This window comes from Pristiophorus japonicus, chromosome 12 (genome assembly GCF_044704955.1).
Source record: "Pristiophorus japonicus isolate sPriJap1 chromosome 12, sPriJap1.hap1, whole genome shotgun sequence".
Taxonomy (NCBI): Eukaryota; Metazoa; Chordata; class Chondrichthyes; family Pristiophoridae; genus Pristiophorus; species Pristiophorus japonicus.
Window position 1 is genome coordinate 205310517 of NC_091988.1, and position 15914 is coordinate 205326430.

Below are 15914 nucleotides of genomic sequence, written 5' to 3' on the forward strand. Positions count from 1 at the left end.
GCCAGTATGTATCTGCTTACTATCCCGTTGGGCAAGTACTGTTTTCTTTTCTTTTTTAAATATTTAATTCTTGCCATACCTTAGCTTATCTTGTTCAGGACATTTGAGGATTGCTTGTTGCTTTGAGGAGCTTTTAAAATGGAAATATGTGTATTGGTTTTCCCCAACTTTACTCAACTCGTGAGCAGATGTGGAGGAGCACAGTCCCACTACCTCAGTGGATTCTGACTGCAGTGTAGCGCTGTTATTGTTACTCTCCGGGAGGGTTGGGAATTTGCTGGTGGAACAGTGCTGCCCCCATTTGCCAGAAACAAATAGAACGGAACAGTGCGCCTGAGGTTTGACTGTTAGCACGAAATTTACATTGTGAAAGTCTTAATCTGGAGCAGCTCAACAAATCTCAGTGATTAATCCATTCCACACCCAGGAGGCTTATCAATATCCGAGCTGGAGCTGCCACAACACCCCAGAAACAGCTGTTATTTGTTATAATGTGGGTGGTGCTGGCAAAGCTTGCTGGGATATTTCAGAGAATATTGAGGTAATCCTGACTAAAGTCACGTGGGCCAGACCAGATACAGGTGGCAGGTTCCCTCCCCTGAAGGGAATTCGTGAACTAGTCGAGGTATTTTTATTTTTAGCAACAATCCGGCAGCTTTCATTGTAATTATCTCTGATGCCGGCCCACAAACTATCAGATTTATTGAATTCAGTTTCACAACTTTCCCTGGTGAGTTGCTGGTCCCATAAAATAATCATGAAGCTACCATATCCATTGTAAACTGTGTGTCATAATGCACACTGAAACGGGCCAATGCACCAGCTCGGCTCCACTCTCTCCACCCCCCAGCCCCTTCTCCAGGGGCTGTAGGCTCATTAAGTAATTTGATGTGAATCGAGGCAGAGTTTACGTGTTATTTACTACAATTAAACCCACTCAATTATAGAGCAATCTCGCTCTCATTCAGCAGTGAGTATAAACTGCATCTACATTTGTACACCGCGTGTCTGTTAAAGTATGTCGGTCCATTTATGATCTGGACTATTGCATGCCCAACGCAATGTCGGGTTGTCTCAGTTGCTGGCACTCACGTCTGAGTCGAAATGCTGTGAGTTCAAACATCATTTTCGGATAACACTTCTGTGCAGTAAAGGAAGACAGCTTTTATATATCCCTTTTCATATCCTCAGGATGTCCCAGTGAACTGCTTTTGAAATGCAGTCACTGTTTTGTAGGCAAACACAGCAGACCATTTGGGCACTGCAAGATCCCACAAACATCAGCATGATTAATGAGCAGCCCATCTGTTTTGGGGCTTTGGTTTGTCATCTGATCCAAAACACAGCACTTGGAACAAGGCAGCGCTCCCTCAGTACGACACTTGAGGCAGCAGTCTAATAGTGGATAAATGCTGCATCGCCATCTCTTGCCTGAGACATTAAACCGAGGCACTGTTGACCTGCTCTTACTGATCCCTTGCATATTAGTCGAGCCTGGCACAGGCCTGGTACGTTGCCCTAGATGCGCAGTTATGCCAATCGCCCGAGATTAAATGGAAGTGGGCTAGTTTGCACACGCCGTTAAATTTATGGAATTGTATGGTTTCTGGTGGTTTGCACACTAATGCCTCCGTTGTTCAAAAGACCTTTTGGATGGCTGTGCGTAGGACAGGAAGGATAGCTCACGTACCTCCAGGATTTGCTGACCTTTCCTGCGTACACTGGTGACACACGCACGTTTTGTGGATTTAAAGTGGAACCTCGTTATCTGCAACTGATGGGAACCCAGACTTGGTTTTGTAGAAACCAGCTGAGGTACAATTGAACATTTTAAATTGAGTTCCCATAGACTGGGTTTGTGATGCAATGGGCCAAGTACTCGTCCATGCTAGAACCTACTGTCTGTACAGCTTTCACATTTAACTTTGAGTTTGGCTACCGTGTTATGTTTCAAACATTTCTCACTTTTAAACTGTGAAGGTAACTCATGATTTTCCTTTTTGGGAACCAATACTCGCCATCATAGAGCAACTAATCGAGGTTCCACTGTAATGTGAAGAATAAGAAAGAAAGACTTACATTTCTACAGCATCTTTCACGACCTCGGCGTCTGCAAACGCTTTACAGCCAATGAAGTACTTTTGAAGTGTGGTCACTGTTGTAATGTAGGACGGCCTCCTGATGCCAACTGTTAGAAAATGTGAACTCTAATGAAACTCTTGCAGCTGGAAGTTCAACACGAGAAGCTGAAGCACTTGATGACCAAACAAATTCAATATGAAAATGCGCTGGAGAAGATCAGTGAAGAGAGACTGTCCAAGACCCTATTCCCTGATCCGGTCACCGAATGCACCCCCCCTCCACCAGCGCAGGAGTTCCAGACCGCACGACTCCTCCTTTCACATTTTGGCTTTCTTTCTCTGGAAGCACTGAAGGTAAGCTGGGTTTTTCCTAAGACTTTGGAAGAGCGTTATTAATTCTCGTTACTGATTTACATCTTCCCTCCTCTTTACAGTGAGTGAATAAGTCCCATTCCATTTTCTATCTCACTGCCTCCTAAATTTCTTAATAACATAAAAGAAATCTAGATAGGCTAGAGCATAATTCAGTCAACAAAATATTTCCCACATTGTCTTGGTAACTACAAAACGCTGCTACAAGTTGAAGCTGTTCTGTGGTTTTGTATACTGCGTGGAAAAGATTTTTCTAAAAGTTTTGAATTATCTGTGATTGAAATAAGGGGGTGAATTTCTGCGTTCCTCCGACAGGGAGGGGCAGCAGAGGGCTGTGAACAGTCTTTACCCAGTTACATACGGAAATGAACAGGAAAAGACCAGCTGGTCCATCAAACCTGTCCCATATTGTAATAACGGAATTCGTGTACACCATGACCCCCATCTTCCTCCATCAACCAGACTTGCAATATTCTGGGGGAGGCAAATGAACAGAGATGGGGGGACGGGGGCCCTCAGTGAATTTAGAAGAAAAAAATACTCTATGGCAATTCCTCTTCAACCCCTGAAAGTGATCAGACAGTTTCCAAGAGACCACAGTGAGTGGTAGAGACAACCCCGATACCCCACACACCTATTGGTAGTGATGTCTGCCACTGTCACAAACCTGCTCAGTCCCCTTTTGAATATTTGTAGTGAATCTGCATAAATATGAAGACAGTGGTGGAGGAGCAAGGGGAGGTCGGGATCTGGGGGAGCGAGGGGAGGCCGGGATCTGGGGGAGCGAGGGGAGGTCGGGATCTGGGGGAGCGAGGGGTCTGGGGGAGCGAGGGGAGGTCAGGGTCTGGAGGAGCGAGGGGAGGTCGGGATCTGGGGGAGCGAGGGGAGGTCGGGATCTGGGGGAGCGAGGGGAGGTCGGGATCTGGGGGAGCGAGGGGAGGTCGGGATCTGGGGGAGCGAGGGGTCTGGGGGAGCGAGGGGAGGTCGGGATCTGGAGGAGCGAGGGGAGGTCGGGATCTGGAGGAGCGAGGGGAGGTCGGGATCTGGGGGAGCGAGGGGAGGTCGGGATCTGGGGGAGCGAGGGGTCTGGGGGAGCGAGGGGAGGTCAGGGTCTGGAGGAGCGAGGGGAGGTCAGGGTCTGGAGGAGCGAGGGGAGGTCGGGATCTGGAGGAGCGAGGGGAGGTCGGGATCTGGGGGAGCGAGGGGAGGTCGGGATCTGGGGGAGCGAGGGGAGGTCGGGATCTGGGGGAGCGAGGGGTCTGGGGGAGCGAGGGGAGGTCGGGATCTGGAGGAGCGAGGGGAGGTCGGGATCTGGAGGAGCAAGGGGAGGTCGGGACCTGGGGGAGCCAAGGGAGGTCGGGATCTGGGGGAGCGAGGGGTCTGGGGGAGCGAAGGGAGGTCAGGGTCTGGAGGAGCGAGGGGAGGTCGGGACCTGGAGGAGCGAGGGCAGCGAGGAGGTCGGGGTCTGGAGGGGTCACACTGGAAGGGCTGAGCTCCAAGGCCCAAACACTATATTAACAAGGATATGCAATGGAAAGAGAGAGATGGCCACAACAGCAATGCAACCAGAAGTGGGCCAGGCGGATAAACCAAAATGCTGGCTCAAGACCTCAATCCAATCTCCTTGAACTCCACACCATTGCAGAATAAAAAACCCCACACCTCTAATCCTATCATGCTCACTGAGGCTTTTTAAACTGGATACAGTTTTTTGTCTCTGAAATGATTAGCTCCCTTATAAAGGAGCACCTAAAATCATTTGGGATTGGAAGTGTGGTACCTTCCCTCTCCCTCCTCCCCCACTAGGTGGGGGGGGCTGGACGTTACGACCTGGTGGGCACCCAACATGAACAACTAGAGCCGATGGTATTTAACTGCCGTGATCACTGCCCCATGTATTTTATGGGGTGGGTTCCCTTCTATTCAGGTGAGGCATGTCCTTTACATTTGGTGTTCCTGCCAGCAGTCACTTTGTTCAGTTGTGATAAACAATTTCTTAAAAATATAAGTAACATTTTCACAATTTCAGAAACTCTTGTATATTCTACAAAATTGCATGATTAGGTTTACATAGGATTACACGGGATATACAGCACAGAAACAGGCCAGTCGTCCCAACCAGTCCATGCCGGCGTTTATGCTCCACTCAAGCCTCCTCCTGTCTTTCCTCATCTAAATCTATCAGGATAACCCTCTATTCCCTTCACTTTCATATGCTTGTCTAGCCTCCCCTTAAATGCATCGATACTATTCGCCTCAACCCCTCCCGGTGGCAGCGAGTTCCACATTCTCCCCACTCTCTGAGTAAAGAAGTTTCTTCTGAATTCCCCATTGGATTTCTTGGTGACTATCTTATATTGATGGCCTCTAGTTATGCTCTTCCCCACAAGTGGAAACATTCTCTCTGTATCCACTCTTATCAAAACCTTTCATCATTTTAAAGACCTCTATTAGGTCACCCCTCAGTCTTTTTTCAGGAGAAAAGAGCCCCAGCCTGTTCATCCTTTCCTGATATGTATACCCTCGCATTTCTGGTATGATCCGTGTAAACCTTCGCTGCAGTCTCTCCAGTGCCTCGCTATCCTTTTTATAATATGGCCACCAGAACTGTAATCAGTTTGTTTATGGAGTTGTATTCGGTCACTTGTGTAGCCATTGTCCCAAAGACAACTTGTGCACCCCTTTGTGATGATCATCACAAACCACCCCCAACATCATTCATTATTCCACCGATGCTCATTTCTAGCTGTGTTTGTGTACTTCCCCAGGAGCCGGGTAACAGCCGCCTTCCTCCTCACCTCATTGCACTTGACTCAACCCTTGCTGGGTTTTTTGATGATGTCGGCTACTTGGACCTGCTGCCTTGCAGGCCTTTCGAAACTGTCTTCATATTTTACATGAAACCTGGACAGAAAACCAGCCAAGAGGTAAGGGTCTTGTTCGTGTAATAAATGATACTTAATGATGTAACGATCTTTAATGTTATGGTAATGTGTGGGAGCAAAACTTAATTGGTTTGAGTGGAACCAAGCTGTATGATTGAATCATTGGCTAAAATTCACTACTTGATATTTGTTCTGGTATCAGCCCAGCTGTCTGTCTTCTATGTGAACACTCAGCGTTTTCTCCCAGCATCTGCTTTGACCCCGCTCTGGCTTCAAAATCGGCATGGAATCCATTTCCCACCACCCTCATTCAAGCTTGCGGGTTCCTGCACTTCAGTTTATAACAGGCGGAGCACTGCCTTGTCGCACAGAGAGATGGGAGGAGTCGGGGCTTGTGTTGTGGGTGGGAGGGGGAGGCTGGAGAGAGTGAGCAGGCAATCAGCTGTGAAGCACAAGGGCTTGATCAATATTACAAGATGAGGGCAATGGTTACTCTGTCACTATTATTCCTAATAATGACTCAGTAAACTATTAAAGTTCTAAGCAGCCTGTTTTTGTTCAGCCTGTTTATAATGGACTCAACTACTTCACTTGCAGTAGAATCCCAAATAAGGCCGATAGCTAATTGCTGTCAGGAGGTCAATATGTTGCAGAGTAATTACATTGCTTGAAATGACTAATTATATGTGGCAACTTTTACTGTGCTGTTTGTTTCAACAATGAGAACATTTTTACAAATTAGTAGGTGGCGGTGCTCCAGGGGTCCCACGCAGCCGGTGAGCCGGTGTTTATACAATCATAGAGAGGTTATAGCATGGGAGGAGGGCATTCGGCCCATCGAGCCCGTGCCTGCTCTCCAAGACCACTTCAGCTAGTCCCACTCCCCCACCCTTTCCCCGTAGTCCTGCAATTTTTTATACAACTCCCTTTTGAAAGCCACGATTGAGTCTGCCTCCACCACCCTCTCAGGCAGCACATTCCCGATCTTAACCACTCGCTGCGTTTTTAAAAAAGTTTTTTCTTATGTCGCTTTTGGTTTTTCTGCCAATCACCTTAAATCTGTGCCCTCTGGGTCTCGACACCTCCACCAATGGGAACAGTTTCTCTCGATCTACTCTATCCAGACCCCTCATGATTTTGAACACCTCGATCAAATCTCCTCTCAACCTTCCCTGCTCTAAGGAGAACAACCCCAGCTTCTCCAGTCTCTCCATGTAACTGAAGTCCCTCATCCCTGGAACCATTCTCGTAAATCTTTTCCGCACCTTCTCCAAGGCCTTCACATCCTTCCTAACGTGCGGTGCCCAGAATTGAACACGGTATTCCAGTTGAGGCCAAACCCGTGTTTTATATAGGTTCATAATTTCCACATTTTTGTACTCTATGCCTCTATTCATGAAGCCCAGGATCCCGTAAGCTTTTTAACCGCTCTCTCAACCTGCCCTGCCATCTTCAACGATTGATGCCCATATACCCCCAGCTCTCTCTTCATGCACCCCCTTTAGGATTGTACCATTTCGTTTATATTTCCTCTCATTCTTTCTACAAAAATGTATCACTTCGCACTTTTCTGCGTTAAATGTTGTCTGCCCCGTGTCTGCCCATTCCACCAGCCTGTCTGTGTCTTCTCGAAGTCTATCACTATCTTCCTCACTGTTCACTGCACTTCCAAGTTTTCGGTCATCTGCAAATTTTGAAATTGTGCCCTGTACACCCACATCCAGGTCGTTAATATATATCAAGAAAAGCAGTGGTCCCAGTACCGACCCCTGGGGAACACCACTGTATACCTTCCTCCAGTCCGATAAATAACCGCTCACCACTACTCTCTGATTCCTGTCACTGAGCCAATCCCGTATCCATGCTGCCACTGTCCCTTTCATTCCATGGGCTTCAACTTTGCTGGCAAGCCGATTATGTGGCACTTTGTCGAATGCCTTTTGGAAATCCATGTACACCCTCATCAACCCTCTCGGTTACCTCATCAAAAAATTGAAAAAAAGCGCGCATGTGCTGACTTTTGAATGGGCTGCAAACTGGTTTAAGGAGCCACACAGGCCAAAACTAAATGACAGGAGTGTTGATTACAGCTGTTGATTTCTTGTACTGAGGTGACCATGCAGGTTGTGATCGCCCTGTTGTGATAAACCCGAGGTTGCAGTTACCAATTTTTTTCTTCAGCATAAAATTTGTTGTCTTAATATTGGTGCATCTTAATGTACAACTGGCAAACAATTCTGCAGAATATTTATTTGTTATAAGTCATTTCACTAGTGTGGAATTGCAAATACCCCCTTGTACATTGTCATTGCTAGAGATAGAGTGAAACCATATCGGACTTGAACTCGACTAAATTATGTTTAATCATTGTTCATTTAGACAAATATAACCTATACTGATGTACCTAGTTAAAAGTGGTGCACTTTAAGCATGTAAACATAGAAAATAGGTGCAGGAGTAGGCCATTCGGCCCTTCGAGCCTGCACCGCCATTCAATGAGTTCATGGCTGAACATGCAACTTCAGTACCCCATTCCTGCTTTCTTTCCATACCCCTTGATCCCTTTAGCCATAAGGGCCACATCTAACTCCCTTTTGAATATATCTAACGAACTGGCCTCAACAACTTTCTGTGGTAGAGAATTCCACAGGTTCACAATTCTCTGCGTGAAGAAGTTTCTCCTCATCTCAGTCCTAAATGGCTTACCCCTTTTCCTTAGACTGTGACCCCTGGTTCTGGACTCCCCCAACATCGGGAACATTCTTCCTGCATCTAACCTGTCTAATCCGTCAGAATTTTATGTTTCTATGAGCTCGCCTCTCATTCTTCTAAATTCCAGTGACTATAAGCTTCTTCATGTCAGTCCAGCCATCCCGGGAATCAGTCTGGTAAACCTTTGCTGCACTCCCTCAATAGCAAGAATGTCCTTCCTCGGATTAGGAGACCAAAACTGTACACAATATTCAAGGTGAGGCCTCACTAAGGCCCTGTACAACTGCAGTAAGACCTCCCTGCTCCTGTACTCAAATCCTCTCGGTATGAATGCCAACATGCCATTTGCCGCCTTCACCGCCTGCTGTACCTGCATGCCAACTGTCAATGACTGATGAACCATGACACCAGGTCTCGTTGCACCTCCCCTTTTCCTAATCTATCACCATGCTGATAATATTCTACCTTCCTGTTTTTGCCACCAAAGTGGATAACCTCACATTTATCTACATTATACTGCATCTGCCATGCATTTGTCCACTCACCTAACCTGTCCAAGTCACCCTGCAGCCTCTTAGCATCCTCCTCACAGCTCTCACTGCCACCCAGCTTAGTGTCATCTGCAAACTTGGAGATATTACATTCAATTCCTTCGTCTAAATCATTAATGTATATTGTAAATAACTGGGGTCCCAGCACTGAACCTTGCAGTATCCCACTAGTCACTGCCTGCCATTCTGAAAAGGACCCATTTATTCCTACTCTTTGCTTCCTGTCTGCCAACCAGTTTTCTCTCCATGTCAATACATTACCCCCAATAGTATGTGCTTTAATTTTGCACACTAATCTCTTGTGTGGGACCTTGTCAAAAGTCTTTTGAAAGTCCAAAGAGACCACATCCACTGGTTCTCCCTTGTCCACTCTACTAGTTACATGCTCAAAAAATTTTAGAAGATTTGTCGAGCATGATTTCCCTTTCATACATCCATGCTGACTTGGACCGATCCTGTCACTGCTTTCCAAATGCGCTGCTATTACATCTTTAATAATTGATTCCAACATTTTCCCGACCAATGTCAGGCTATAATTCCCTGTTGTCTCTCCCTCCTATTTTAAAAAGTGGGGTTACATTAGCTACCCTCCAGTCCATAGGAACTGATCCAGAGTCTATACAATGTTGGAAAATGACCACCAATGCATCCACTATTTCTAGGGCCACTTCCTTAAGTACTCTGGGATGCAGACTATCAGGCCCTGTGGATTTATCGGCCTTCAATCCCATCAATTTCCCTAACACAATTTCCTGACAAATAAGGATTTCCTTCAGTTCCTCCTTCTCGCTAGACCCTCGGTCCCCTATTATTTTTGGGAGCTTATTCGTGTCTTCCTTGTTAAACCTATATTACGAAGCAACGTAGATTAGCGTGTGTCATGAGAGCGGAGTCGGTGTGGCATTTGGTGATCCTTGGCCTTGCATTCTGCATACCATGAAGGAGCAAAGGACAATGTTGGCATTTGATCTTCACCCAAACCATTCAAAAATAATCAGTGGTATAGGTGGAATAGTCTTTGACATGGGTCTTCTTCCTCAAAGTGCAGTTACATCCAGCAACTTCATTCAGAGTACGGCTATGATCACAGAACAGTCTCCTGTTCCCAAGTAGCCTGCAGTTGTGTAATTGATGGAGCCCCCCCAGCACCACGTTCGTGATGTGAATGGCCTTTATTTTAGATTTCACAGACTTTGCCTCTTTTCCTTGGCTTTTCAGATTCTCAGGAATGTGGAATCCTCCAGTAATGTCCAGTCTCATTTTTTGGAATTTCTCCTGTCATTGGGATGGCCAGTGGATGTTGGGAGGCACCCAGGCTGGACTGGACACGTGTCAACCAGCTGGCTAATTAACACATGCAATGGCAGCGAGGGAACAGAACAAGGTATGTTGTCAAGATCCAAAGAAAATCCGCAGAAATCTGACATCAGGAAATGCACACCGTGATTAACATTTGACAGAGAGGACCTTGTACCACACAGCACTATCATATTGCTGAGAAATATTTCTAAGCGGTTCAATTAGAAGGAACTATTTTGAAATGTAGTTACTATTTGTTAGTAGGCAAATTTGGTGGCTCTTTTGCTCAATCTGAAATTCCGCCAACATTGAGATAAATAACTAGTTTTATTTTGATGCTTACAGCATAGCAGGAGGCCATTTGGCTAACTCTGATAGAGCTATCCGTTTGGCACTATTCCCCTGCTCTTTCACATACACCTTTTAAATGTTTAAAGTCCACGGCCAGATCAGCCATGATCTTTTTGAATGGCGGAGCAGGCTCGAGGGGCTAGATGGCCTACTCCTGTTCCTAATTCTTATGTTCTTATGTTTATTTTACATATAATTATCCAGCTGTTGTAGATTCTGCTACCACCACTGAGACTGATGAGAGTAGGAACAGGAGGAGGCCATTCAGCCCCTCGATCCTCTTCTGCCATATACCCGGCTTGGTTCCATAACCCTTAATACCTTTGTCGAACAAAAATCCATCAATCACAGTATTGAAATTTTCAATTGACTCTTTCCTTCCCCTCTCCCCCTCTCTCGGCCCTCCCCTCTCCCCTGGCCCCCACTCTCTCCCCCTCTCTCTCGGCCCCCCCCTCTCCCCCGGCCCTCCCCTCTCTCTCGGCCGTCCCCTCTCCCCCAGCCCCCCTTCCCCCCCCCCCCCCCGGCCCCCCTCTCTCTCAGCCCTCCCCTCTCCCCCTCTCTCTCTCGGCCCTCCCCCCTCTCTCTCGGCCCTCCCCTCTCCCCCGGCCCCCCCTCCCCCTCCCTCCAGCCGCAACAGCTTCCACATTTCCACCACCCTTTGTGTGATGAAGTGCTTCCTGACATCACCCTGAACGGCCTGGCTCTAATTTTGAGGTTATGTCCCTTGTTCTGGACTTCCTCCACCAATTTCACTCTATCTACCCTGTTAAATACTTCAATCATAAACACCTCAATTAGATCACCCCTTAATCTTCTAATCTCAAGGTCATACAAGCCTAGTCTATGCAACTTGTCCTCATAATTTAACCATGACGTGGGTAGAAGTGAGTCTTTGAGACACTATTTAAATCTTCTTTGTCCTTGTTGACCTGTGAACAGCTGTAGTGATCGGGCAGTAAATACACTGTTATACCTTCTATGGACCAGTGACGTTCCTCACTCCCATAAATGGTCTATGCATTTAACTTTTATTGGAGTTGGTTAATATACTAATTGTTGGGCCCTTCCGGTTAGCATATTAATCACCTTTTGTCTGGGTGAGCACATTGCTTTTTAAAAAAATAAGTATTTTTTCTTTATTTGTTTCGCACAAACCAACTGAAGTACAGCTGAGTATATTTCACTGATTTTTCGTGAATCCTGCAATGTTGATCCAGCAGGATAAATGATGTGGGTATCATCAACAACAACAACTTGCATTTATTCAGCACCTATAAACGTAGTCAAATATCCCAAAGCGCTTCACAGGAGCGTTATCAGATAAAATTTGACACCGAGCCACGAGATATTAGAACAGGTGACCAAAATCTTGGTCGAAGAGGTAGGTTTTAAGGAGAGAGGGGTTTAAGGAGGGAATTCCAGAGCTTGGGGCAGAGGCAGCTGAAGGCACGGCCACCAAATGCCACAGCAAAAAAAATCTGGGGTGAGCACAAGGCCAGAATTGAAAGACTATCACCTGCAAATTCCCCTCCAAGTCTCACACCATCCCTGATCCTCACTGGGTCAGTATCCTACACTTCCTTATCCAGCACCATGGTGGTGGCACTATCGGCATAAGGCCTGCAGCAGTACAAGGAGCCAGCCGCCCACCACCACCTCTGGGCAGCAAGAGATGAGCAGTAAATGCCAGCGTCACTCACATCCTATGAACAAATATATTTTCTGTCGCCTACCCTTATCCAGACTGGCAACTTGTCAGAGGAAATTTGGGGGCATGGATTTGGTTACAAGACAACTTCCTCTGATAATAACTGTGTCCTGTTCAGGTAATACTTTGACAAGTCAATTTTTCTATCCTGTATCAGCTGAATATGAAGGGGCATTGAAATTTGAGGCCCAGAGAAGCTGGTCAGAAGCTTGTCTACATTCGCCTTACCAATTTTGGGGCAAACTTTCTATAACCCTTCTGATCTTTTCATTCTGTTCTCAGAGGACACAATCACACCCGAAGACACTGGCGGAGGCATTTTTAACGGGGAGAAGAAAGCACTGTATTATGCCGATGCTTTGACTGAAATTGCCTTTGTTGTTCCCTCTTTTGTGGAATCATCCGGTAAGTAAAAATTCGGTGGTCTAGGAAAACCTTACACCAGAGGGTTTAGTTTCCTCTGCGAACACACTGCCTGACCCCTTCACATAAAATTCCTTTGTGCATTAACGACAGCATTAAATAGCACACAAAGGAATTTTGCATCAACTTGTTGAGCAGTGCACTACCAGGGGGATTTCTGTTTGCGATCCAGATTAATGATGTGTGTGATGTGTGTGTGATTGTCGTATTTTTACTGGTGGAGGTTATCCGCCTCAAACTTGGAATTGCAGGTAGCCACAGAATAAATATTTTAACCCTCTTTGCTTTTGTAAACTTACAAGTAGAACATTATTCTAAGATACACGGGAGCAAGGGGGGCTGCACTGGTTGCTATGTGTAGTCATGCCATAACTGCACCTCTGAAGATTTGCACTGGGATGGTGTTTCAGGGTAATTATAAACTCAATTGTGCATTAATATTTTGGTAGAAATACTGCTCTCCATGAACTCGTGCAGTTTTTTCCCATAGAGATCAGGGCAGTTCTCTGCTCCTGGTTACTATAACACCTCGGTATGTTTCCAGCCCGACGAGGGAGGATGCATTGCTGGATTTGATTCTGGGCAATAAGGTGGGTCAAGTGGAGCAAGTGTCAGTAGGTGAATATATAGGGAACAGTGATCATAGTATCATAAGGTTTAGATTAGTTATGGAAAAGGACAAGGAGCAATCTAGAGTAAAAATGATTAACTGGGGGAAGGCCAATTTCAGTGGGATGAGAATGGATCTGGCTCAGGTAAACTGGAACCAAAGATTGTCAGGCAAAACTGTAGTGGAACAATGGGCTGCCTTTAAAGAGGAAATAGTTCGGGTACAGTCAAGGCTCAACCTATCTTTATAAGCCAACCCCCTCATCTCCGGAATCAACCAAGTGAACCTTCTCTGAACAGCCTGCAATGCAAGTTTATCCTTCCTTAAATATGGAGACTAAAACTGTACACAGTACGCCAGGTGTGGCCTCGCCAATACCCTGTACAATTGAAGCAGGACTTCTGTTTTTATACTCCATTCCCATTGCAATAAAGGCTAACATTCCATTTGCCTTCCTGATTACTTGCTCTACCTGCATACTAACTTTTTTGTGTTTCATGCATCTGGGAATCAGGCTAAATATAGAAAGGTCAGAGGAGCAGTGAAAAGGAAAATAAGAGGGGCAAAGAGAGGGTACGGGAATAGAATGGCAGCCAACATAAAAGGTCATCCAAAAGTCTTCTATAAGCATATAAATAGTAAGAGGGGGTGTGGGGCCAATTAGGGACCAAAAAGGAGACCTACGCATGGAGGCAGAGGGTACGGCTGAGGTACTAAATGAGTACTTTGCATTTGTCTTCACCAAGGAAGAGGGCGGCAGTCACGGAGATCCTGGCCATAATATTCCAATCTTCCTTAGAAACAGTGGTGCCGGAGAATTGCAAATGTTACACCCTTGTTCAAAAGAGGGTGTAAAGATAAACCCAGCAGCTACGGGCCAGTCAGTTTAACCTCTATAGTGGGGAAACTTTTAGAAACAGTAATCAGGGACAACATTAACAGTCACTTGGATAGGGGTGGATTAATTAAGGAAAGCCAGCACGTATTTGTTAAAGGCAGATGAAATTTAACGCAGTAAACTGTGAAATGATGCATTTTGATAGAATGAGGAGAGGACATATAAACTAGATGGTACAATCCTAAAGGAGGTGCATGAACAGAGACCTGGGGGTATGTATGCATAAGTAGGTGGCAGGACAGGTTGAGAAAGCAGTTTAAAAGACTTATGGGATCCTGGGCTTCATAAATAGAGGTATAGAGTACAAAAGTGTGGAAATGATGAAGAACCTGTATACAACACTGGTTTGGCCCCAACTGGAGTATTGTATCCAATTTTGGGCACCAACTTTAGGAAGGATGTGAAGGCCTTAGAGAGGGAGCAGAAAGGATTTACGAGAATGATTCCAGGGATGAGGGACTTCAGTTACGTGGATAGACTGGAGAAGCTGGGGTTGTTCTCTTTGGAGCAGAGAAGGTCGAGAGGAGATTTGATCGAGGTGTTCAAAATCATGAGGGGTCTGGACAGAGTAGAGAGAGAGAAACTGTTCCCATTGGTGGAAGGGTCGAGACCCAGAGGGCACAGATTTAAGGTGATTGCCTTTGATTCTTTTGCCAATGAAAGAAAAACCTTTTTTTTTTTATACACAGAGTGGTTGGGATCTGGAATGCACTGTATGAAAGGATGGTGGAGGCAGACTCAATCACTGCTTTCAAAAGGGAGTTGGATACATATCTGAAGGAAAAACATTTGCACGGCTACGGGGAAAGGGCAGGGGAGTGGGACTGGCTGAGAGTCGGCATGGGCTCGACGGGCCGAATGGCCTTCGGTGCTGTAACCATTCTATGATTCTACCATTCTACCTTATTTTGTTGTAAATTCTCCCCATGGTCTTGGTATTGGTTCCATAACATGCAACATGCTGCGGTGCAGAGGGACCTGGGGGTCCTTGTGCATGAATCCCAAAAAGTTAGTTTGCAGGTGTAGCAGGTAATCAGGAAGGCGAATGGAATGTTGGCCTTCATTGCGAGAGGGATGGAGTACAAAAGCAGGGAGGTCCTGCTGCAACTGTACAGGGTATTGGTGAGGCCGCACCTGGAGTACTGCGTGCAGTTTTGGTCACCTTACTTAAGGAAGGATATACTAGTTTTGGAGGGAGTACAGAGACGATTCACTAGGCTAATTCCGGAGATGAGGGGGTTACCTTATGAAGATAGATTGAGTAGACTGGGTCTTTACTCGTTGGAGTTCAGAAGATGAGAGATGATCTTATAGAAACGTTTAAAATAATGAAAGGGATAGACAAGATAGAGGCAGAGAGGTTGTTTCCACTGGTCGGGGAGATTAGAACTAGGGGGCACAGCCTCAAAATATGGGGGAGCCAATTTAAAACCGAGTTGAGAAGGAATTTCTTCTCCCAGAGGGTTGTGAATCTGTGGAATTCTCTGCCCAAGGAAGCAGTTGAGGCTAGCTCATTGAATGTATTCAAATCACAGATAGATTTTTAACCAATGAGGGAATTAATGGTTATGGGGAGCGGGCGGGTAAGTGGAGCTGAGTCCACGGCCAGATCAGCCATGATCTTATTGAATGGCGGAGCAGGCTCAAGGGGCTAGATGGCCTACTCCTGTTCCTAATTTTTATGTTCTTATGTTCTTATAACTCGATAAAGGAGCTCAAACGATTAGGTGCACTTCTGATGAACTTTGCCAATCCAGAATTGTAATAATGAGTTTCAGTTGTAAGTTGATTGGAACAAAATACTTCTCTGCATCTTTAGATTGCACTGTAATAGTCGCTTTTTTAAAAGCTAAATATCCATATTTCTTTCAGTTTTCTCCCCTCCATCCTGAAGAACTTTACTCCTTGTTGGGTCTATTTCTGCATGCATGAGCCTCAACAATGAGCAAGATATCTGTACGAGGGGTGCCTTAGTCAAGCCCATCCTGCCCTAACCCGATGTCCACCTGAACATTTCCAGCCAG

The 15914-nt window shown here is 45.9% G+C and overlaps 1 protein-coding gene across 4 annotated transcripts in view; it reads left to right on the plus strand.

Annotated features, from left to right (window-relative positions):
- Positions 1 to 15914, plus strand: part of ralgapb (Ral GTPase activating protein non-catalytic subunit beta) — a 140631-nt gene that overhangs the window by 109006 nt on the left and 15711 nt on the right. For all 4 annotated transcript variants that reach the window (XM_070896492.1, XM_070896493.1, XM_070896494.1 and 1 more), the window contains 4 exons: positions 2226 to 2435; positions 5222 to 5380; positions 9820 to 9985; positions 12242 to 12364. In XM_070896492.1, coding sequence (XP_070752593.1) covers positions 2226 to 2435; positions 5222 to 5380; positions 9820 to 9985; positions 12242 to 12364 — 658 coding nt within the window. The remainder of the gene's footprint in view (positions 1 to 2225; positions 2436 to 5221; positions 5381 to 9819; positions 9986 to 12241; positions 12365 to 15914) is intronic.